Source organism: Heterodontus francisci, chromosome 11 (genome assembly GCF_036365525.1).
Source record: "Heterodontus francisci isolate sHetFra1 chromosome 11, sHetFra1.hap1, whole genome shotgun sequence".
In the NCBI taxonomy this organism is placed as follows: domain Eukaryota; kingdom Metazoa; phylum Chordata; class Chondrichthyes; order Heterodontiformes; family Heterodontidae; genus Heterodontus; species Heterodontus francisci.
The window spans coordinates 47,349,812-47,375,564 of record NC_090381.1 but is presented as its reverse complement, the minus strand read 5'-3'; the positions used below and the strand labels follow the sequence as shown (position 1 = coordinate 47,375,564).

The 25,753-nt window shown below is 42.5% G+C and overlaps 1 protein-coding gene across 4 annotated transcripts in view; it reads right to left on the bottom strand.

Moving 5' to 3' along the window:
• The window catches only part of pik3cb (phosphatidylinositol-4,5-bisphosphate 3-kinase, catalytic subunit beta), a 219,792-nt gene that overhangs the window by 80,012 nt on the left and 114,027 nt on the right, over positions 1 to 25,753 (bottom strand). For all 4 annotated transcript variants that reach the window (XM_068042109.1, XM_068042108.1, XM_068042112.1 and 1 more), the window contains 7 exons: positions 24,828 to 25,051; positions 20,145 to 20,327; positions 15,192 to 15,359; positions 9,718 to 9,807; positions 2,107 to 2,352; positions 608 to 704; positions 359 to 489 (listed from right to left, as the gene is read on the bottom strand). In XM_068042109.1, the coding sequence (XP_067898210.1) occupies positions 359 to 489; positions 608 to 704; positions 2,107 to 2,352; positions 9,718 to 9,807; positions 15,192 to 15,359; positions 20,145 to 20,327; positions 24,828 to 25,051 (1,139 nt within the window). The remainder of the gene's footprint in view (positions 1 to 358; positions 490 to 607; positions 705 to 2,106; positions 2,353 to 9,717; positions 9,808 to 15,191; positions 15,360 to 20,144; positions 20,328 to 24,827; positions 25,052 to 25,753) is intronic.

Below are 25,753 nucleotides of genomic sequence, written 5' to 3'. Positions count from 1 at the left end.
GCTGAAGAGAATCTGCGAGTATGGCTGGATTGAGAAATAGATGTGTAAGCTACTAAAGTGAAAGTGTCTGACTGAGAAAGTGAAGGTGCTCTTCTGAACTGAGGTGAAGCTTTGCTTTACATCTGGTTGTGCCTCACCTCACCTCAGAGTGCTCAGCAGGGAAAGTCGACACAAAAAGTCAAAGGCATATATTTAATTCCCAATATAGCCCTGGATCAGCACAAAACTTCACCAAAAATTTGAGAGAAAGGGGAAGGAGGAGAGGGAGAGAAACAAAGTACAAGCATGAGTAATAGCAACTTCCAATATATATGTTAAAAAGTAAGTCTCATGTATTCGAGGCAAAAGTTAAACCTACCTTATCAAAAGCAGGATAGAAGATCACCGACTTACTATATTCCTGGAACTGAATATGTAAAGCTGTAGCATTCTCAGTGTACGGATTGGTCTGTGTTGTACCCATTGGGTTTAGCATTTCTTCCAGTTCATCTGAAACCCAGGATAACTTACTCGTAAATCACTCACATTTTGGAAATGAGATTCTGAAGACTTAACAGTTATCTGTCCACAATTAATTGGAACGAGATTCACATAGTAGCACACTTACCAGGAAAAGATGACCAACAGTGCAATGAGAGATCTCCACTCTTCAGCTGTCCTCGGAAGTCAAATATCATGGTGTTTACCCAAGCAATCGGATAGTGCTAATGGAAAGAAGGAAGATTCACATTTATGTCATGCCTTTCACAACCTCAGAACATGCTATAGTGATTCATGGCCAATTAACTTTTTAATGTATGGTTACTATTATAAAGGCAGACACAGCAGCAATTTCGGTGGGGGGGGGGCGGGAGGGCAACAATGGGGCAGAAGTTATGCTTCATTTGTACAGAACCTTGCTGAGGCTCAATCTGGGAGTAATGAGTTCAGTTTTGGGCACTGCACTCCAGGAAGGATATCTTGTCCTTGGAGTGGGTATAGTTCTGATTCACCATAATGATACTGGTGCCTCGAGGGTTAGGTTATGAGGACAGGTTGCATAAACTTGAGGTTATCCAGATAGAGAAGGGTGTGGTCATGTCCCAAAAGTCTATTCCATGCACTGATCACACTCTGAAGAGCTTTCTAACATCAATCCAGACATTCCTCATCCCGTGCCTCTTGCTCATTCGGTACTCTCAACTATTTCCTTGACACGTCTGAGGTGATGACATGTTGGAGGCATGGAGGGAATCAAACAAGAAAACCAGAGGCAAAAGACGGACATGGATGTGTGAGTACAAATACAGGGAATTAACTTTGAAAGAAAGTGGTCATTCAGTGGGGGTGGAATTTTGTGATCAACTGCTGGTATGACATTGTTTATCCACTAGATGGAGTGCTGCCCACTCTTTCCTAAATCTCCTTGTTCGCATGAAAGAAATGTAAATTAGAACAAGCCAACAATGAATTAAATTCACCAGACCCTACTACTTTCTCGAGCCACAGAGCACTTGATTGGAGAGCTTGAGAGTTATTTGTCCCAAAGCAAGATTTTCGTTCAGCCTTGCACAGTCATAGCTTACACTATTACAAGCAATAGATTTCAAAATAATTTGCATCATTAAGAGTGCAGTCACACAAAGGTAACATTGGTGTAAAGTGGTTTCAGATTTGTACCGACAGTAACCTAGTGCAATATGCAAGATATGAAGGATTGATCTGATTCTGAAGTGAAACAGATTAAGACTCTTCTCTGAGTCCTCAAAACATTTTATTCTTGTGTCAACAACAACAACTTTCATTTATATAGCATCTTTAATGTAGTAAAATGTCCTAGTAATACAGCAGCATTATCAACCAAAATTTGATATTGAGCCACATAAGAAGATATTAGCATAGGTGACCAATAGTTTGGTTAAAAAGGTAGGTTTTAAGGAACATCTTAAAGGAGGGTGAGGCAGAAAGGTTTAGAGGTTTAGGTCCATGTTTCAGGATACATTTACAATTTAATTGCAGTACCTTCACAAAGCGAAACCACTTACACAGATGCTACAGTTGCAATGTAAATGCAGCCTTAGTGAAGCTACTAAGATGTAAATGAGCTTAAAAAGTTGAGAAACTAACCACTTTTCCTGCTTTCCGAATGGTCTGGTATTTGGTCACATTCTTTGTCGATTTCTGTTTCTTCACTTTATCCATCACTCCATACACTGCAAAACAGAGGCGGGACATTCTTGGCAGGTCACAGATGTTAATTTCAAAGTCCAGTGCTTCGTTCCAGATAAGGTCATTTTTTCCAGAAATCTCGCTGCTTACAACAGGTTTACAGAGGAGCTCAGTTCCATGGAAAATCCCAGCCCTGACTTGAACCTACCGGAACAAAAAGCAGATGCACAGGAGCTGGACAGGCAAAATGCAAGGGGCTGTTTCAGAATAGATACAATGCAATTTCATGAAGGGATTTCATGGAAACTCCTTTTATAAGTATGGCCACCTAGATTTTATCCACAGGCAATTCACTGCAATAGTACAAGCTTCACTTGTTAAGATTGTACAGCAGATAAACTTAACTAAACAGCATCCACATACTTGCTAAGTTTGGCTTAAATCTTCCAGGTTCTCATTCTCTTTTTCCCTTTGAACAGAAGTTCCAGAGGTGGAATCAGCAATTAAAAAGGGAAAATTGGGCTTGAATCTTTCTGAATTAAAAGCAATTGGAGGTGATACAAACTTGCATCAAATATTCTATTACAACAGGTAACTAAATAGAGAACTATTGACACTTTGCCAATCCGCTTGCATATTCAATTTATTTGTGGATTTTCACAGACTTGAGGGTGAAATTCTGTCTGTTGGTTATCAGTATGAACACCCAACTGGGAATCCTATCCTGTATTCACACAGACATTTTCACCAAGTGACTAACAGGAAGAATTTTACCCATTCTGACATTCTTTTCCCCACTCTCAATGATCCAACCCACAAACACCTCCAATGTAATGTCACTTGTCATTTGTTTCCAATCTAATAGGAAGAATATTGATCCTGTGCCAAAAAGGAGTCCTTCTTGACCATGCTTTGGGATGTCTTGAGGCCATGAAAGGTGCTATAGAAATGCAAGTCTTGCTTTACGTCATTCTCTAACCTAGAAGAACTTGCAGTGCAATGCAATGCTCAGTTGAGATTTGAGGGAGGGATTTTAACCTCACACCCATAGCAACGAGATGGGCATGCAATTAAAGTAGCCCAGGAGTACTTAGCACTTTGTTGTCATTGACTTCCCACCTCTCATAGTAACTGCGTCCTTTTTTATACGGTCGCTATCATGTTTTTAGGACCACAATGTATTATTAGCACAAAATAGCAGAAATCCTATCCAGTGCTGAACCCGCTGAGTAAAAGCTAATAGGATTGGTTTCAGAGGGCCACTGGAGGCAGTACTTAAAAGGACACTAAGATTAAACAAATTTGGTGTGTTATTATGCTTTGTGGATTTCCAAGGGATATTTGAACTTAGAGACTGTTCATCTCTGATTTTTGTTTTGCTTTACTCGCCCTGAAGAAAACAATTTAGCATTCCAAATACAAAAGTTTAGATGCTTGGATTGGTCTGGGGGCTCCCTACAATATATGCCAAAGAAAGTCTTTTGCATCATTGATATTGGCTGCACAACCTGGCAATCAGAGAGGATTACATCTAAAGGAAAGAGAACAACAAGAGCCATCATCTGATGAAGAAGGCTTGGGTGTAGGTGAGGAAACAGCAGAAGAAAGAGGACCACTGGTAGCCAGTTGCATTAATAGCACAATGCCATGTCTGACCTGCTCATTCCCCACAAAAATTACTCTGTATTAACAGTTTTTCTTACATTATTCACCAACCGCTTAATGCATTGAAGAACACTGGACCGGATTTTGCAATCGGAATAGCAGTGAGACTATCAGCGTTCTTTGTTATTATGGGTAAACTGAAAAGCAACTTTCAGCTCCTCCACAAGCTTCAGTATACCAGTACCTCACTGAGAGATTTGGCATTCAAATACATGAAGGATGTGAAGTTGCTGTACTTACCCACTAGTTACACACTTGATATATCAAAAAAGTTAGAGCTTGTCCATTTTTAATAGTCTTAATTAAATCTTAAGTTATAATTACTACCAAACCCCCTCTCTGGCACTGAAAATTAACCTCTTGAAGTGTGGAGTCTCATTCCTTCAGATTTCAATTATTGTTGGAGACTATATAAAAAATAACATTATTTTACTTTCTGTCTCTTTTATCTCTCTCTCTTAATCCCATCTTGCTTTCCCTATTTTATTTTATTTAGAGATACAGCACTGAAACAGGCCCTTCGGCCCAACGAGTCTGTGCCGACCAACAACCACCCATCTATACTAACCCTACAGTAATCCCATATTCCCTACCACCTACCTACACGAGGGGCAATTTACAACAGCCAATTTACCTATCACCTGCAAGTCTTTGGCGGTGGGAGGAAACTGGAGCACCCGGCGAAAACCCACACAGTCACAGGGAGAACTTGCAAACTCCGCACAGGCAGTACCCAGAATCGAACCCAGGTCCCTGGAGCTGTGAGGCTGCGGTGCTAACCGCTGCGCCACTGTGCTGCCCTATCTTTATTTCACTTTCTGTACATGATTTTACATTGAATCAAATTTTAAACTTACTGGTTTAGATTTTGCACTCAATCTAATTGGCTGAAGAGACATGTTGGTTGCTCTGTTTAAACAGGTCTCAGATCCTCAGTAGAGACCACAATGCCAAATTGGCTCTCTAATTACCATATGTTGTCACACAAAAGCCCACAAAACATTGGTTGGCAGCTGTAAGTGTAATGAACGGCAAGTGCTGTTTGTTCGCCACTGACTGCAAAATCAGGGGCATTGTGACCAATCCAGCTAACTTTCATATACTTGACTTAAAGTCAATGCAGACTCAACAGCTTCTATAGGGCGGCACAGTGGCGCTGTGGTTAGCATCGCAGCCTCACAGCTCCAGCAACCCGGGTTCAATTCTGGGTACTGCCTGTGTGGAGTTTGCAAGTTCTCCCTGTGTCTGCGTGGGTTTTCTCCGGGTGCTCCAGTTTCCTCCCACAAGCCAAAAGACTTGCAGGTTGGTAGGTAAATTGGCCCATTATAAATTGCCCCTAGTATCGGTAGGTGGTAGGGGAATATAGGGACAGGTGGGGATGTGGTAGGAATATGGGATTAGTGTAGGATTAGTATATATGGGTGGTTGATGGTCGGCACAGACTCGGTGGGCCGAAGGGCCTGTTTCAGTGCTGTATCTCTAAAAAAAAAGACACTACAGCAAAAGTGCCAAATCTGAACAGGTGATTAAGTGTCAACCCATACTGCATTCTTAAAAGCAGCTTTACTAACACAGCTACTTCTACAAGATGCTCCCCCTCGTGACTTCAGCAAAGCTACCTGCTGCTCATGTTGGGACCCTTAAGATGTTCATGACTAATGATCTTTGGAAGCTCGAGCTACAGAAGGCTTGGCTGCAGATGACGGCACTTTGGCCACTCGCAACCCCTTAATTGGTTTGGAGTCGGGTCTGGCAGACAATTTGTGGCCATGGGGGTAGGAATGGAGGCAGGTCAGATGAAGTGCAGGCACAATTTAAACACCCCCACAGCAGCCATTAATGTGGCTGTCATGTCAGTGTTAAAGGAGAAAGCAGAAGATTGCTGTTTGAGTCTTGGCCTGGACTGCAGTGTCTCATGATGTCACTGGAAAGCCAAAAGCCTGGCACCCAAGGCAGGGCAACCCCGTGATTCACAGACAATGCCCTTGAAGTGATGCTGGAGGCCGTGAGAGAGAGGAGGGTGGTCCTCTTCCCAGACAGCAGCAGGAGGAGGTCACCCATAGGGACAAAGGAAGCCTGGTTGAGATAGCAGCCACTTTCAGCGGCAAAAGTGTCAGCAGAAGGTCCTGCTGCAAAACGTTCAATGACATCCTACGCTTTGGCAAGGTGAGTGCAAACCCCAACCCGCAGGAGAGGTTTGCACCCTGCAGCAGACACACCAACTGAGCAGCCTCAGGGCGCATGCTGCTCATGTACATGGTAGGGTGTGTGCGTAGGGCCCTTACTGACCCCTCAGAAAGGCTCACAGCCAGAGAGCTGCTGAGGACCTGTCACCACTAAAACATGCAACTTCTAATGGATAGGGGCAGATGTGATTGACCACAGAGGGCAGCAGCGCCTTACTGCTTTCCTTTTTGCTCTTGCAGGAGAAATGGGCACAATGCCCAGGAAAGGGCACAAACAGGTAAAGGGGTGGTGTATTTCCAATGGGTCACACCAATGGAAGACCGAACCATGGAAATGGCCAGGATCCCGGACGAGAATGAAATCGGCCCTGTTGAAATGGGAACTCAAGATGGAGTTGGTAGTTACAAAGGGAATAGCACTCATTAGGTGGGGTGCAGCGGATGCCCCACCGTGTCCGATAGCATGCCGAGTACCGAGTTTCCTTAGGTAGCCTCTGCAAATGGCAGCTTCCGCTCCCCTAGGCTAGTTGTCTTGAACTCCTCTCTTCAAAGACACCCCCTCTCTCTCTGCGGTCCCAGAAGAACATCACGGAACCAAAGGAGCACCACCACACCTGACAAGGGCACTGTCCAGCAGCGTAGATATTCTCACCTTGGTGGGTTCTGGTGATAGGATGGCACTGGATAAGGAGCACAACACAAATATGCAGGAGCAGTGTCAGAGACAGAGGCAACTCTGGGCAATTCCTCTCAGGGGGAGGGAGGACAGACACAGCCCTGCTCAGCTGGGCACAGAAGCAGGACCTCAGGAGTCACTGGAAAGGAGGCACTACCTAGACCAGCAGCAGGAGATGTGTCAGAGCTCCCTAAGGCAGTGAGGGGTCATGGGCTGAGAATGGAGGAGTCCATCCAGCTCATGTGCGCCACCATGGCTCAGGGCTTTGAGTGCATGAACTCCTCCATTGAGAGAGTGGCCAATTTCGTCAGCCATATGCGGCAGCACTTACAATGCAAGCAGCAACTGCGCACTGACTTCCGCAGGATACATGCCACATTATGTAGCATGGACTGGCCAGTGGCACTGGTGGCACAAAGATGTTTGAAGTGGATGCCAGTTGCACCCCAGCTGGTGTTCCCCTCCAGCCATCAGGTACACCCACCAAGGACAAAGGATGTCACGGAGGAGGATGAGGATGCCACCCCTCATGGGGTGCCTTCATCATTCTCAGCATCTTTGCTTCTCTGGCTTTGGGAGACTCTATGCAGCAGGGCCAAGTGACGAAAGCCGCCCATGCAATGATGCAGGTGCAGCAGCCTTTGGAGATGCCCCCACAGCACCTCCACAATGAGAACGATTGCCATGTGCATCTCAGCCGCAGCCAGAGACAAGTGAGCAAGCAGCCTTCATCTCCTCCGAGGTGACAAATGGAGAACCACGTAGGAGTGGCCAAGCGCAGAGGCCTCCTTGTTCGTGCACCACTGAGTTGGTCACTGAGGTGTCTTCTTACTGTCTCTGTGCATTGTTTCCCTTTCTTATCACTGTATAAATAATGACACTTCAATCCACATATCTGAGACACATTTTATTGAGGGAATGACAAGAAAATTGGTATGAGGTGGTGAAGAAGATCAAGGGTTCCTATACGGTGAGGGCAAAGGCTCTGTGCACATGTGCATCCTTCATTGGCGCTAAGAGTTTAGATGTTCCAAGCTGCGTCTTCAATGGATGTGTTAGCACAGGCACTCAGAGTGGCTTGCATCCCATGCCTTTCATCCTGGGTCAGGGGGACTCAGTTGAAAGATTCCTGAATCAGATGATCCCTGATGTTGATGGCATCTCGATGATACCTTCAGGCCCTGCGCCGTGCCTGGCCACGTCCTTGTGCAGCCAGGGCACCTCGGTGTTCTGCAACCTCCCCCTCCGCCTCCACCTCTCCTCTCCCACATCCTGCTCCTCCTCTTCCTCCGATGAGCTGTCTCTTTCCAGGCCCTTATCGTCTTCAAGATCCACAGATCTCTGGAGGGCCATGTCATGGAAAGCGCAACCAACACCCACAATGAGTGAGACCCTTGCAGGAGGGTACAACCTGTCTGGTCTAGGCACCTGAATCTCATCTTCAGAAGCCTGATGGCCTGCTCAACGGTAGTCCTAGTGAGCAGGTGGCTTCTGTACCTCTGTCTGGGGCTCTCGTCGAGGGGTGAGTAGCCAGTAGCCATCTCTTCAAGGGATATCCCTTGTCCCCAAGGATCCATCCATGGATGTTGGGGGTTGGAGCAAAGATCTGTTGAAGCCTGGACTGCTGGAGGATGAAGGAGTCATGGCAGCTGCTAGGAAAGTGAGCGCACACATGGAGGTCAAAGATCAGCTGAACTTTAAGGGAGTGGAAGCCTTTCCTGTTAATGAATCTCACTGGCCCGTCACTGGGTGCCTTGATGGCCACATAGGTACAATCAATTACCCCCTGCACCTGGGGGAATCCAGCGATGGAAGTGAAACCCACTGCTCTCTGTGCCTGCAAGGCCGCATTGTCTGAAATTGAATGTATTGTCCAGCTCTCGCAAAGTGGGCATCGGTGACTTGCGAGGTGCAGTGGTGTGCAGCCGTTTGTGAGATGCTGCCAAGGTCCGCTGCCAATTCTTGGAAGGAGCTGGAGGTGAAAAAGCTCAAGGCCACAATAACTTTGACAGCTACTGGCAAGGCATGCCGAGCAGTGCTGTGAGGTGTGAGGTCTTCAGCAACGAGGTCACAGATATCTGTGGCCATTGCCTGGAGAGTCGCAGTCTCCTGAGGCACTGGTTCTCGATCATCTCCAGATAGCTCCTTCTTTGTCAATAGATCCTATGTGGAGGGTACAGCCTCTGTGTTCTTCCTGGCCCTGGTTCCTCTCATCTGCTCTCCTGATGCCCGGGGCTCTGCCCTTCCTGCAGAGTGTTGCTCCTCATTGCCACTGGGCCCAATGTCTGTGAATTGTGCCCCTATTGCCAGCTGGTCGCCGTGAATCTTGCTCCTCTATGCCAGGAGAGCGATGACCCCTGACTGCCCAGGCGCTAACTGTCCACTCTCCCCACCACCTGTGTAGAGCCAAGGACACCCGTTTCCCGGTGTCTGAGTCCCCCTTGCACCAATGAACTTTTATGGCTCCAGGGTAATTCCCTGGGGCTGCCATGACCAGGTCCCAACTCTGTACCCGCCGCCCTTCACCTGGTCTGCCCCAGAAAGCACGTGCAGCCCGTGTGCCCCCGTGAAACTCTCAACTGACCCCATAAACGAGCTCTTAATGTGCTCTTCAAGCACCTTAATTGCTTTTAATCAGGGATCGGATGGATCACTGTCATGTCCTCCCCAGTGAACATAGCCTTTGCCGGGAATGATGTCGGGAAACCGGCACACCAGCGCGGACCCAAAAATTCAGCCCTAGGTGTAGTATAGGTTCAGCCACATCAGCAAAGACACACTTTAAAAGTGCCCAGGCAGTCCATAAAGCCTCTGGTCACCTTAAAAGAGGGAAAAATCAATTTATAATGTTTAGAGAAAGTGGATGCTCTCCACCATGCTTTAATATTGCAATGTAGCTGTCAAGAAAGCAAGGCTTCCACTGTCACTAACCTCAGTTTGAAGAGCGTGCGACAGTGCTGGCACACTCTACACACAATATAACTGCACCCTTGTATCAATTTCAATTTAGAACATGCATTTTTATCATCCAAATTTACTTACCCGCAGTGCTTCATCGGCATTTATTTTGTTCCCTCGGGCAAGAACAATCTTGAAAGGAATATTTATATCCCAAACGTTACCTGCCATTTGCTGGAAAACAAGACATAAACAAGACATAAAAATAAAGAGAATTCTTTGCATTCAAACAGTAACTTTTAAACATGGCAAAAAAATCTCCATTAAGATGCATCTCTCTGCTGTCAGCATTTTCAATTTAAGAATTCAGGTGTTGAACAGAACTTAACTACATGCCATGGTTTCCAAACAAAGTAGTTACACTAAGGCAAAGTTGCTAAGAATGTATTTAAAATACTGTAAACCATTGTGAACCCAGATAGTGGCGCATTTCTAAGCCACATAATTTCTGCTGATTATTTTATACCTATTTCAGCTTTGGGCTATTATTTGCTTATGTATTATTGTTATATTATATAGTTATGTATGGTAAATAAGCTATAAAGCTGCCTCTATGAAGCATATAAAAAGCACAGCTGGCAAAGTGTTTGCCTGACTCTGCTGTTAACAAGGAAGCCATAAGTAACACATGGTATGTCAGGGGATTATTGCAGGGTCATTGTTAGCTCAATTCAGTTGTATTTTTGGGCAGAATGCAGAAGGAGGGAGATTGGTCAGATATATATCAAATTTCTGAAGGTGTTTTAATGCTACAAAATATTGTTTACAGAGACTGGTTTTTAAATTACCCTCAAAAGATCATTTTAAAAAAAAAATTCTATGCAATGAAATATAGAAACATAGATTTTCAGCAATGTCAGCATTGATCACGCAGCGTTTAATTCTGGACACAATGGGACAATTACCTAATTTGCTATAATTATCGCAGAATGCAGCAAATCTATTTTCAGACATTTCCTTCCACTCATAAACCTATGTTCAATGATGTTAAATGTCTAATACAATACCTATGCTTTGATTGAATGGCAGTGGAAACCATAGGTTCTCAGTGAACCAATATTTTAGAAAAAAAAGTCTCATTTAACAACCACAACTCTTGCTAAGAAGCACTGTCATTTTACATCAAGGAAGACAACTATAATTAATAAAGATCTGCACTTATAATGTGTCTTTCGCAACCTTGGGTTGTCCCAAAGTGCTTTACAGCCAATGAAGCATTTTTGAAGGTCCCATAAAAAGCAATGTGATAATAACCGTATAATCTGTTAGTATTCCTTAGTATGGCACTTTCAACCTATATTTTGTGCTCAACTCTTCTAACTCAGAGGAGAGACTGCATCACCTGAGCCATAGCTGACAAGTACACTATCTGTGAGGTAAGAACACTTTTTACGAGATCTTCAGGTCACTGTGTATTCTTGCTCCTGAATGCAACTAACTGAAACAAATGCTTTTATAATTAACATTGCCAAGAGGTGTTCAATAAAAAGGTAGCTACATTTTAGCACACTAAATTATACCAAACCAATTTGTCCAATTAGTTCTCTCTTTCTTCCCCCTTTTCAAGCCACTAATTCTTTGTGGCTTACACTTCCATGGGCAGCCCAGCTATCCTATCCTCACCTGACATCATCAAATGCAGTTTCTAACTGAAGTCACCAAATAGTGGTCTTAAGTAAAATCCTGTGAAACACAAATGCTAATCATAGTGTTACGACGAGGTGAGAAAGAGGTCTAGGGTTCCCTTTTAGTCTTCACCTGGTCTTACTGTAACAGGGTTTTATTTTTGAACACATTGTGTTTTTAGCTCCCCCTTGGTGAATCCTTGTTCACCGTTTTCCAATTATAAAGCATAGAAACAAGCACAAACAGGCTTTCTTAGGTTTAAAGAAGAAAGGTGAAATTTTATTAAACTTAAACTCTAATTCGGTTGATGCTAACGGATACATGATGCGCCCACGCTAGCATGCATACGCGATACACACATGCAAATTTTGTATGTTTTCGCCAGTCAAACTGCTGTCTTATACAGGCTTTGGTCTTTTATATACCAGCATGTACAGCCACTGTAGTCTTGTGGGCCCTTCTTAATATTTCTCACTGGTACCTCTGTGGCACCACAAACTGGTGAACTACTGTCCACTCCTTGCTCTCAGGTCTGTGAGGAGAACTCCATTTCCTCATCAGTACCTTATTCTTTAAATAGTAGCAATCAGGGACTCCCTCTGCTTCACTTTCAGACTGGGCAGCCTGTGCTCTCGCAATACTGGGTCGGCTCGCTGAGCCTCAGCTAGGGAATATACATTTAATTCATTCCTTGCTTTGCTTCCAGAATCTGCATTTATGTAGGATGATGTGGGGTCTAACATTTCAAATTTTTTGGGATTGGCTGACCCAGACAGTAGGGGTTTTCATCTGGGATTCCTCCCGGACTTCCTATAACCTGCCCTCTTGATCACTTTTTTCCCTTCCCTGTCTAACCTTTTGCCAGCCTTGTGCCTGCCTGTCCCTTTATGTTCTTGGGGGGGGGTCCTTTACAGTTCACCAGCCATCTGCTGCAGGGTCCTCCTAACACTGGTACAGGACTTAGGGGTGCAGGTTTCACTGTAGGTAGTCCAAAGAAAGTCTCAGACAGGCAGACCTCATGGTCATCTGCCTGCAGTGCCAATGCAGTCTCCTCTGGGGGAGCTGGTTTGATCATGGCCTGATCCACCACACATTCAGGAAAACTGCAGAGATCCATCTCCCACCACTGCCCTGTCTCTCTGACCTCCTGTGGTCTTTCTTTCACTACTTGGGGGGCTACCACCTTTACCCCTGCCAGATCATTACCTAGGAGCAGGTCAGCCTCATCCACAGGCAAACTAGGGACACTGGTCCCGAAACTAGGTCGCATCCAGGTGCACCCAGTGTACAGGTACAGGCATACACTGCCCTCCAATACATTCATCACTATTTTGGTGTTCACTGCACTCGATGAGGGAAAGGTCAGGCCTTTTCCCAGTAAAAGGCCTCTAGTCGCCCCTGTGTCCCTGAGAATCACTATGGGCTTGCTTGCCCCACTCGAGGGGTATGGGGTTACTTTCCCTTCAGACACAAAACCCTGATAACCTTCAGGAATCCTATTAGCTTTTCCTGCACTGGCTGTAGTAAGGTTCCTGGGTTGCACCCTTACTGCAGTTAAAGCCACAGCTTGTTCTGCTGTGCTTGCCATCAGGTTCCCGTCTTCACTGAGTGGGTGTGCCCTGATTAACCCTACAGGTTGTCTCTTTAGTTTCCAGCAGTCAGCTTTTAAATGCCCTGCTTTATTACAATGGAAACACACTGGTCTCCGGGTCTCACTCTTGCTCACAGCACCTTCCTTTTTGGCTGGAGGAGGGCCCCCTATGTCTCCTGCCTTCTTTTCTCTCCAGGACTGCCTGGTCTTCTATCACCTTCCCACCCTTTGTCCATTTCGGATTTGTGGTGGTGATTAGAAAAGGTTCTCCCCTGGAAACCCGACTTATAAATTAAAGCAAACCCATCAGCTAGAACGGCTGCTTACCGGGCTCTCTGAACCCACTGCTCCTCTGCATGTGTCTTAATGGAGAGTGGGAGAGAGTTCTTAAATTCCTCTAACAGAACTACTTCCTTGAGATTCTCATAGATGAGCTGTACTTTAAGAGCCCTCAGCCACTGGTCAAAAGCCAGCTGCTTACTTCTTTCAAACTCCAAATAAGTTTGATTAGCTTGCTTCTTGAGGGTTCTAAACTTTTGGTGATAGGTTTCGGGTACTAATTCATATGTCCCGAGGATAGCATTTTTGGTCAGTTCGTAATGTGATGAACTCTCATCTGGCAACAGAGAATAAACCTCATGGGCTTCTCCAGTTAGCTTGCTTTGTAGTAAAAGTGACCATTTTAGCTGCTTTGCCAATGTCTCAAAGGACACAAAAAATGTCTCCACACCTTCTTCATTGAATTTTGGGATTAGATGAGCTAGTTTTATCAATTTTGAACCCAGCTCCTCCATGTCGGCCATGCTTTCACTGGGGTTACTCTGTCGCCCCCTTGTTAACTCAAACCGCTTCAACTCTCTTTCCTTGCATTCTTTCTGGAATTTTCTTTCTCTCTCCTCTCTCTCTCGTTCCTTCTCCTGTCTTTCATTTTCTTCACATTCCTTTTGGAAGTCTCGCGCTTTCTCCCTCTCCTCTAATTCAAGTTTCCTTTGTTCCAATTGTATTTTTGCTAGCAGTAGTGTCTGCTTCTAACCCTGTTTCTGCTTCTTCAGATTCAAGGGAAAAATAGTTGGCCACTAGCCTCAGGATTTCAGACTTCCTAGTCTTGCCACACACAGTGATCCCATACTGCTCAGGCATTTTCCTCAACTCCTCCACAGACAGTGCTTTTAACTTATCCCAAGTTACTTCACCCTGGCTTGGAGAGCTATTAGCTTCAGTTGCAGACATGTTCGTATTCCATCACACACAACCACAAGAAAACCTGTATTAATGATGCTCTTTTTTGCTTGGGAACAATTTGGCTTCCCCCTTCCAATTTCTCTCGTTTGTCAGTGGGTCAATCCCAGATGAGCCCCCAAATTTCTGTTACGACCAGGTGAGAAAGAGGTCTAGGGTTCCCTTTCAGCCTTCACCTGGTCTTACTGTAACAGGGTTTTATTTTTAAACACACTGTATTTTTAGCTCCCCCCTTGGTGAATCCTTGTTCACCGCTTTACAATTATAAGGCAAAGAAACAACATCAAACAGGTTTTCTTAGGTTTAAAGTAGAAAAGTGAAATTTTATTCAACTTAAACGGATACACGCCGTGCCGACACATGCAAATAGTGACAAAAAAGAGCAGAAGAAAAATAAAGTGGAAAGGTTTGAGGCACTATCTGAAGAGTTGTTATGGTTCTTCGAGCTCACTGTAGTGTCCTTGATTGTAGGTAGATTGTGCTTTTCGTTGGGGCCCAGGAGTCTTCTTAAACCTTGTTCACTGTAGGAGACTTTTCTCTGGTGGGGTTCATGTGACTTCAGTGGGTTTTTTGGAGCTCCATGAGAAACAGTTGGGAGCAGGCAGACAGGCAGGAGGTCTTCTTCAGTCCAGGAGCAAAGAGCTTTCTGCCAGTTCAAACACTGTCTCTCCAATTTAAAACTCTCAGTTCAAACTCTGCGACAGCCAGTTAGTCATGTGACTAGCTGGTCTGACCACATCTGTTTGTGGATTGTATTGGAGCAGGGGATAGATCCTTAGCTCCAAGCAGTCTGTTAATATGCAAAATTGTCTTTCCAGCCAGGGGCCTGGCAACCCCTTGTCACAGGCCTTCTCTTCTTCCCAGCAACATTTTGAAATTTAATGTCCATGTGACAAAATTAATAACGCCTCATCCTTGGCAGGTGGGGGCCTGCATGACAGTAATATCACTGCTACTATTCTGGCAGAGATCAGCTAACACAACACAGACCTGTGATAGACGACTTAAAATCTTACCATTGTACATTTGACTTACACAAATTAAGATCACATTATTTTAAATGCTATGTACAAAAGCTTGTGCTGCTGCCTCAATTACTTACAGAAATGGTCCGTTTTTTGGGTGGCAAAGGAAGAGGAGCAGTGGAGATTTTCCGATGCAAAGCAATACTGATATCTGACATTTCGCGATCACACATCTCCTTAATGGTGCGGCATTCCACTAGAGTCAGCTGAGGGTTAATTCCTTTTAACACGCATTTCCTTATGTACTGAAAAGTATAGAAATCGGGGATTAAATACCTCCTTCTTATCTACAGGGACACATAATACACAACAGCATCTTCCTTCCCACATTCAGAAGCACAGACTCAAAGTACAGGATGTGCAGACAATGCAGTGATAAAAATAAGCTGCAGGATTCAGAAGTGTAAATAAAATGCACAATTTGCAAATTGAAATTTAGAGGACACTTGTTCACTGTGAAGCTCAGTGCATTATAACATTGATGGATTAACAATGAAATGAGTAGGTTAAAGCAACTGGAGCAAGTAATAGGCAAATGTACAATACATCAAAATGCAGAAAATGATGTGACATATGTTCCACAGATCCTTTCACATGTACACCAGCAACGCCCAACTCTACCTCGCTACCAACTCTCTTGGTTCCTCCACTGTTGCTAAATTATCAGACTTCTTATCTGACGTTCACTACTGGATGAGCAGAAATTTCCTGCAATTAAATACTGGAAAGACTGAAGCCATTGTTTTCAGTCCCTGCTCCAAACTCCGTTGCCTAGCCACTGACTCCATCCCTCTCTTTGGCAAGATTCTGAGACTAAAGAGGTCCTTTAAAAACTGGTATCATATTTGACCCCAAGATGAGCTTCCGACCACATATTCATGCCATCCCTAAGACTGTCTATTTCCTCATAACGTTGCCTGGCTTCACCCCGCCTCAGCTCATCTGCTCCTGAAACTCTCATTCGTGCCTTTGTTCCCTCGAGACTTGACTATTCCAATGCACACCTGGTTGGTCTCCCACATTCTGCCCTCCGTAAACTTGAGGTCATCCAAAACTCTGCTGCCCCTCTCAACTCTGAAGTCCCTTTCACCTATCATCCCCATGCTTGCTAACCTACATTGGGTCCTGGTAAAAAAACATCTTGATTTTAAAATTCTCAAACTTGTTTTCAAATCCCTCCATGACTTCGCCCCTCCCTATCTGAGTAATCTCGCTCGGCTCCAAAACCCTCCAAGATATCTGTGCTCATCTAATTCTGGGCTCTTGAACATCCCTCCACATTGGTGGCCGTACCTTCAGCTGCCTAGACCCCAATCTATGGAATTCTCTCCCTACACCTCACTGCCTCACTACCTCACTTTCCTTCTCTAAGACACTCTGTAAAACCTACCTCTTTGACCAAGCTTTTGGTCATCTGACCTAATATCTCCTTATGTGACTCAATGTCATATTTGTTTTATTGTTCTTGAAGCACCTTGGGATGTTTTATTACACTCAACACACTTTTACATACCCACTATGATACTACACACAAGCTTAATTATAGAAGGCAGGGTGGAAGCTATGGCTTTTGAGCAAATGATTTTTAGAGCAGATTTCTGCTGCACTCGTGCTACTATTACATACCTGTACATTTTTGCACCTGATACCTTCTGACAGGCAGAGCCTATTGTAAGTGCTGATCAGAATCAGCTATGTTAAATGATTTGCGCTTTTAGATACTAGTCAATTTAGTCCCAACCTCAGTGGGATTCCCTCACAACTAATTTTATAAGGCCACATATTCCAGTAATTATGGTTCAATGGCTTAATTGCTGAGGATATTATTATGTTGCCAGGAGAGCTGTACACAAACGGAAACCCTCGATGTCTGTGTACTGCAGCGTCCACATTGTGAATAGTGCAGTTACTCCAGTCAAGCTCCGCTGGAAGCAGGGGGGCCATTACCCCCAAGTAGAAAAATGGAAAACGTTTGACTCTGCATTTTTACATTTAAATGAACACCCAGCAGGAGCTCATGGGACCTACAAAAATATGGGTTTGCAAGTGTCCAGAATTCCTTTGCTTTATACTGTAAGCCAACAACTGCAGGAATACGGTATGTCTGAAGTCAACAGCACTCATCTAACTTAACAGCAACAATACCAACTTATATTACATAGTGCCTGTAATATAATAAAATGTCCCAAGGTGCTTCAAAGGGTAGAACAGGACAGTCATCAGCAATTCCATGGCACCGTGGAAAGAAAAGTAGCTGCTGGCACGGCTGAAACAGTCATATATAGAAATGCAGTGGTGGAAGATTCAACAGTGAGAGGAGTACATAGTAGGTTCTGTGAGTACAACTTTAAATATTGAATGGTGTAATGTCTCTCCAGTGCTAGGGTAAGGGACATAATAGACTGGGTGAAATTAACAAAGAGCTATGTTGAACTAGTACAAGTACTTAGTCATGCGCCAGTTAACGTATTGTGTAGGGCTTGGGCAACCCACCAGAAAGGGATAAAAAAGCAATGGAAAACATATAGCGCAAATTCACTTGGATGTTATCAGGGATAAGGGGTTAGAGATATGAAGAAAGGTTTGAGGACCTCGTGTTTTTTTCTCCACTGGAGCAGAGAAGGTTAAAAAAGGTAACCTGATAAAATGATTCAAGATTAGTAAGTTATAAAATAGCTGAATAATGATAGATTGCTTTCACAAGTTGATGGGATAGTAATGAGGGAATTCAAATTTAAGATCATCATAAATAATTGAAATGGGATGGTAGAATTAATCTCTTTATACACAGGAAGGTTAGATTGTGGAATTCTCTGCTATTGTGCAAATAGAATCCCTAAACTCTTTTAAAAGGGAATTAGATAGCTGATTGAAAAGGCTATGGAGAGCAAATAGGATTAGACTAGTTGACGCCTGTGGAGAAAAGCATTAGTACAGTTTAGTTTAGTTAGTCTTGGGCCAAATGGCCTGTTCTGCCCTGTAGCGGTCTATGCTACCGTAAGATACTACCTTACTAATTAATAGAAACTGGATTCAATACAGCATGGTCCTTATTATACCCTAAACCATCAGTTCTGAATTGACATCAGATGCACCTCAGGAGTAGGCCACACTTGTGAGGATGTGATCCTATGCCAAGTCCTGAACTAGATTACAGCATCAGATTGCAACATAAATAACACATCAGGAGTGAGATTTTAATTAATTCAAAACCCACCCACTTACACAGAGTTAAAATTGGGCCCTGGAAGTCTAAAACAGCTTCATCAGAACATAATTCAGACTCCAGACTCTCATATCAGTACCCTGTTAAAGCATCAAACATTCATAACTGTCAAATAACTCACATCGTAGGAGGGGGAGGTGTTGTTCTATTTCTGGAAGAAGTTTTCAAGTACTTTTAATTTAAATAAAGCAGCAAATGCTGGAAACATACAGGTCAGTCAGCATCTGTGGTGAGGAGAGATGTGTTCAGCTTTGAAGTGTGCACCCAAAGCATGATGTTACCTATTCATAGTTCATTCATGATCTTCATGATCATCATTCATGATCTTATCTATTCTCCTCACAGATGCTGACTGACCTGCTGTGTGCTTCCAGCATTTATTACTTTTGTTTCAGATTTCTAGAATCTGCTCAAAATCTTTTGTTTTGCACTTTCAATATCTTCGTTGAGCACTGAGAGGATTTAATCATGTCAATCATGTAAGGAATTTAAATTTCAGACAGTAACTTTGCATGAAATTATCCTTATATTGGTGGCACAAGATTCTCAGAAGTAATTCCCACTGTTCAAATAAAAATGTATAAGAAAGGATTTTTTAAAAAATACATCTTTAGATTTATGAACTCCCTTCCCCAATTTTGAAGGTGCTCACTGTGTTGGGATATGGTTCCACGGTCACCAGTTGCCCTCTTGTAACATGCCCAAGTAGCCATTATTCATAAGTAAGCACTGATAAGAAATGCCTGTAGACTATTCAACCACCTATTCAAGCCTGATCTTGTCCCCACTTGATGTCCACATGTGTGTATAGCAACCAGAACTGGCAAATCTGTCCAATTTTCCCCTAACCTGGGGTACTGAAGCAAATTGTAGTGCCCCTAATTTTGCTATTGACCAACTTCGCAGGGATCATTCTGGTCGGTATGTCTCAGTTAGTTACTGCTCAAACTAATGGAGCCAATTGTCTGTTTTTTGAGAAAAAGTCCTGATGTCGAAATTCTCTCCCAAAAACATAAAACAGGCTATAGAGTGCAAATTTAATAAATGGCTGGCAAATGAGGCCATGGTACAAGTCACTCAGTCAGTCAGTCATTCGTTTCAATGTAGCTGGTTGATCAAATCACAAAAAAATGAATAAAGATAGAGATCAATGTTATTAATGGAATGAAAACAAATGATAACAATTATCGGGGTGAACATCTTCATTACACTGGGATAGAGACACATGTTCAACAAACATTCAACAAGATTACTTCATTCTTTCAGCACATAACAAGCACTTTCTGGAGCTACTGTCTATTTCATTAGCATTATTCTTAAGCAGAAAGGAAAGCTGGGTTTCAATCAAGTCATTTACAATCTTTCAGTGCAAGCAACATTCATTTGGAAATGGCATAAAGAAAGCTGTAATGAGAAAAAGAAGTATTTTTCTAATGAATGAGACAAATTACTATGGCAAAGTGTTGTTTGCATAAATTATGTGCAAATTAGGCAACCAGAGGTGATAACAAGATATTTTTAAAAAGTCCTAGGACCCAAAATTCCCTTCACATAAATAAAGGTTGGTGGAGTTTCTTCATGGTTAATGCACATATTATCCAAAATTGATATGCATATTATACAAAAATTAAGCTCCATTTTTGTTTAAATATTGAAGGTTTTGCTCTCTACTTCCTTATTTTGTTCCTTTGTCCACCTCCACAAAGTGACATTTACATGTTAAGTACAGAAAAAGGACACAAATAAATTACTTTTGATTTTACAAAATTCCCTGCTGAACTTGGTGCAAATTCTGCAAACATACCCGGAATTGAATCAGTGGCTGCTCGCCAAACAGGTATTCCTGCTTTCCACTCACACGTAGCACAAAATCTCTGGGATTGAACTCCTCATTCTCCTTTCCGTGGTTGGTCAGCTGTTTCCGAATGGCAAGCTCATTTAAGTTAAGAGGGTTCAAGTCGGGCGATACCTGGAAATTGAAGATGTCCTAAAAGAAGAGAGTGTCATATTATGTTTTCTCTTTATTGAAAGATGGGTCTTGAAAATTTAAGACTTGTGGCTTTTATTGGCCTCAAGTAGTGGTTTATACCTGAAAATCATAAGTGCTTGAAATACCAAAAGGGCTGTGACCATGACTGTAGAATAGATAAGATCTCCTTCTGCCTATCCCATTCCATTACCTTGATCCCACTGTACAAGCGTTCCTTTTATATTGGTATTTTATTTGCTCTAATCACCCCCATCCCACCACCACTTCACATACACACATACAGACTCATTTTCAACATAGTTTTGATATCATAGCAATAGCGGCCTAAGAATTGACCTCGGCATTCAGATGGAGGCAGGGTTCCTGTTCCTGATTACGATCCAGCCACATTGCTGGAGTTGCAAAGGTGTGGACAGCGGATGAGGAGAGTGATGCTCTCGGCTACAATGTCCAACATGTTCACATGAATAACATTCACCTGAACAAAGCACTGAAGGCCGGGTTGTACCTGTGGGATTGCAGCTCAGTCAGTAGTTACGGTTAAAGAGGAGAAATGCTGAGGGAACACTGGTGAAAAAAATTTGCTCGACTTTCATATCTTGTTCATTGAAAAGAAACTGAGCAAAAGTAGGTCAGTCTGTTGGAGCCAAGAATTTGACTTGTTATTCAAACCTGCAGGTATACAGTGATAGTCAGTACACAGTGAAGAATGAGATTTGTAAGAATGCAGTCGCACTTTACAGTATCATTGTAACTAATTCTGGAAATGGGAGACTATATCAAATACTAACCTATTAGACTTCCTTAATAATAATTTCCAGAATTTTCCCAATGACTGATGTTAGGCTAACTGGCCTGTAATTCACTCTTTTCTTTTTCCTCCTTTCTTGAAAAACAGTGCAACCTTTGCCAACTTCCAATCTGATGGGTCCGTTCCCAAGTCTAAGGAATTTTGGAAAATCATAGCTAGTGCATCCACTATCTCTGCAGCTATTTCTGTGTAGGCCATCAGGTCTCGGGATTTGTCAGATTTTAGTCCCTTAAGTTTCTCCAATACTTTTTCTCTACTGATATTAATTTCCTTAATTTCCTCATTCTTTTTAGCCCCCTGGTTACCGTCAATTTCGGGTATGAAACTTATGTCTTCTACAGTGAAGACAGCCACAAAATATTTGTTCAATGCCTCTGCCATTTCCTCATTCCCCATAATAATTTCTTCTGTCTCTGCTTCTAAGGGATCAACGTTTACTTTAGCTTCTCTCTTCCTTTTTATACACTTATAAAAGCTCTTACAATCTGTTTTTATATTTCTGGCTAGCTTACTTGCATATTCTTTTTTTCCCCCTTTTTATTAACTTTTTGACATTGCTGGGGTTGCAATCATATGGACAGCGGATGAGCAGAGCGATGCTCTCAGCTACGATGTCCACCGTGATCATATGAATAACATTCACGAGCAAAGGACAGGAAGCTGGGTTGTACCTGTGGGACTGCAGCTCAGAAAGCAATAATGGTAAGGGAAAAGGTTTCTCCTTATGCTACCACTGCTTCTTTTGCCAATCACCTTAAATCTGTGCCCTTGCATTATTGACCTTCCAACTATTGGAAACAGTTTCTCTTTATTTACTCTATCCAAACATTTCATGATTTCAGGTACCTCTATCAAATCTCCTCTTGCCCTCTCTGCTCTAAATAGAACAACCTCAGCTTCTCCAGTCTACCGCAAGACTGTAATCCCTCATCCCTGAGCCACTCTAGTAAATCTCTTCTGTGCTCTCCAAAGCCTTCACACTTTTCTTAAAGTGTGGTGCCCAGAATTTGTTACAATATTCCACATGGGGGCGAACTTATATTTTATATAGGTTTAGCATAACATATTGGTTTTTGTACTCTCTGCCTCTTTTTATAAAGCCCAGGATTTCCCATGCTTGACTAACTGCTTTGTTAACTTGTCCTGCCACCTTGATAGATTTGTGCACGAACACCCCCAGGTCTCTCCCTTCTTGCTATCCCATTAAAATTGCACCATTTTTAGCTTGTGTTGTCTTTCCATATTCTTCGAACCAAAATGTGTTACCTTACAATTTTCAGCGTTGAATTTCATCTATCATGTGTCCACCCATTCCTCAGCCTGTCTATGTCCTCTTGACGTCCATTATTAACTCCCTCAATGGTTACTATACTTCCAAGTTTTGTGTCATCTGCAAATTTTGAAATTGTGCACGGAACTCCCAAGTCCCAGTCATTAATATATAGCAAAAACAGAAGTGGTCTTAGTGCTGAACCTTGGCAAACTCCACTGTATATCTCCCTCCAGTCGAGGAACAGCCATCCATAACTGTTTTCTATCCCTTAGCCAATTTCATACCCATGTTTCTACTGCCCCTTTTTATCCCATGGGCTTCAATTTTATTAACAAGCCTAACCTGTGGCACTTTATTAAATGCATTTTGAAAGTCCATATGACAACATCAACTGCACTGCCCTATTCCACCCTCTGTTACCTGATCAAAAAAACTCAATCAAGTTAGTCAGCATAATCATGCACTACCATGGTAATACGAATCATTTCATTGGATTATTTACCACATATATTTACCACATATGCCAGAACTGGATTATTAAAATTTGATATTTATATCAGTTACTGGTTGATCTCCTGTGACATTTTGCATGGGGAGTCAAGAATAGGGGCACTTTTCAGATTAAGCAGAATTGAACCAGATTGAACCAAAGCAGGGAAGCAAAGAGGATAGTAGAAGTAGAGATGGGGAGACAAGTGAGTGCCCTTAATATATCCGTGCTAGCTCTCCTTTATTAGTTCATACTTGTCCAAGTCGCTGTTAATTTTCTCATGGATTATTGTTTCTAAAAGCTTCTCCGCCATTGACATTAAACTGACTAGCCTGTAATTGCTAAGTTTATCTTTCTTCCCTCTTTTGTCTTTGTTATATCAACCCCTCCCCTTCCCATTGATGATGGTAGGCTTTAAATTCTGGCAGAAAAATATGCAGAACATCAGCAAAAACAAGGGCTGCCATTTTGCTTGAATAGAAATAAACTTGCCACAGTGAGAGACGAAAAGTCAATGAGCAGAAAATTAAATTAGTACCTATTGATTTTCAAAATATAGTTAAAAAAAAGTCAAGCAATGTCAGTTCCAGCATTATTTAAAGAAGAAAAGATAAAATAATTTGGAAGTGAGCAATACCAGGTCCAGGAAAAGGAAGTGAACAGGGAGCAAGTATCTGAGACAAAAATATTGGGAAGGGGGAAAAAAGGGAGGGAAATAGCCAATGGCCTTTGCTTATGTGAAATTAGATTTTGCTGTGTACATAGGAACCCGATTTTCCTCCATTAGAGTAAAATAATGTTTTTCTTCCTACAGTTCCCAAATCTGGAAGAATGTCAGATTGATACTCCGTGAAAAAATGTTTTCAGTAAGTAACAGCACTTGCCAGTTCTCCAGCAGATATGTTGATTTTGACTCACTCCCTGCCAAAGAAAACAAATCTACTGAAGAACTTACAACTGGTGTCAGGAGTGAATGAAAAATACTTTGGAACAAACTAGATTGCAGGAATGAAATGTTTTATTAAAAAAACTTCTATACAAACTGTTATTATCTTTCTAATGGAGCAGGAATGTTTTATCGTGGTATTAATGGTGTCTAAAGTACCAGATACAAGCAAAATGCTGTGCTGAGATATCTGGGCAATGGCCATATCTAGGGAAGGGAGCAAGCTGAAGTCTCCCAGTATCGCTATTCTATTTAGCACTACCTAAACTTCATAAAATCAAATTGATCATTATTGGTCAATTGACCCTGGTTAAAAGGAAGTTTAACAATTCTATATCAACTCCCACGAACAGCTTAAATCAAGTGACCTAAATGAAAAATACTTTACAAAAATTTCTATTGAGCTTAGTCCAACGTCTTTGGGCACACATTGCAATTGTGCGGACGGTGGCAGAAATCAGCGCTACTCAAATTTCTCCTCCCAAGAGTTTTTTGTTACAATTACATTGTACAGAATAGCCTTTTCATATAGAAGTGATTCTGTTTCATCTTGGCTCCGGTTGTGCTATTTGTCCTCTTTACATTGTACAGTAGATTCCTGAGCACTGGTACAAACAAGAGACATCTGTGCATGTGCAAGGCTGCTAAATGAATACACTCTGGAATCAAAATTAGAGGCACCATTTGGTGAAAAATGTGTAATGTAATAAAAGGAAACAGTACACTCAACACAGAGTGCAAAGAAAGATTGTGCTTCCATAATGTAGGGCTAAGTGTGTATTTTAGCGATGTTGCCCCAAGTATAAATCACATTTCATTCAATGTTCAGCAATGAACAGTGTAAGGCTAGGAATTCATGACCTCACTGAAAATGAAATCAAGTTTTTTTACTGCTGTGCTTTTTACATCACTATTATAAACAGAGCTATGTGTCTATGGGTATTAAATACTTCACTCATAAACTCTATGCAACATACCTGACAGGACTCAAACCGAATGGCTACGAGGAAATTGTCTTTGTGTAGCTTGTCTTCAGCATTATTAATGCCAGTAGATTCAATTTCTGGAGGAAAATTATGCTGCAACCAGTCCATCCAGGAAAGACCCTGAAGTTTCAACATATTCTCCTCGTTGATCTTACGCATCTTGCTGCGGAATTCTTTCACCTCAGGGTCCATTAGTGCATCAAACTCATGGAGACCTAGATTCCAACAAAAACTATTATGCAATCAGTTTAATGTTTAAAACTCATGTCTCAGATATTCAGTGGTCTATTCTCCGATTCAGGAATCCATACTATTAAGAGGCTAAATAGACACTAGTCTTGAGAGAACAGCAGCAGCAGCACAAAAAAAGGAAGTACCAGCTATTCCATACCCAACATTTCCCTGGAAAACAACACATCTTCATTGTTATTTGTAGTCTGTAAGACCCAGAAACTTTTCAGGCTTTCTGCTGTTCCTTCCATGGCAGCATTCACACAGTACATTGAAATCTTGCTGAAGAATGTGGGAACCGAGAGCCTAGTATTGCAACTGGATGATTTTGTATATGCAGATGGCAGAGGAAGAAACACAGACTAATAATGAACATTGTCTATTGGAGCCAAACCTTGTAGGTAAGTGTTAAATCACAGAATCTCTTCATATAAATATGTCACCTGGGTGGTAGTATGGGGTGGTGGGTGCTGTTGGTGTGCATGCATGCTGTGCATGGGGTATGTATATGCACACTCTCTGGAGTCAGAAGGTGGTAGATGAAAAGCACCACTACCTTACTGTGCACAAATTGTCTGCCCCATTATGTTACATCACAGCAGTACTTCAAAAGTAATTCATCGGACATCCTGAAAACACAATAAAGTGCTGTAGAAATACAAATTCTTCCCTTCCCAGGTTGGAAT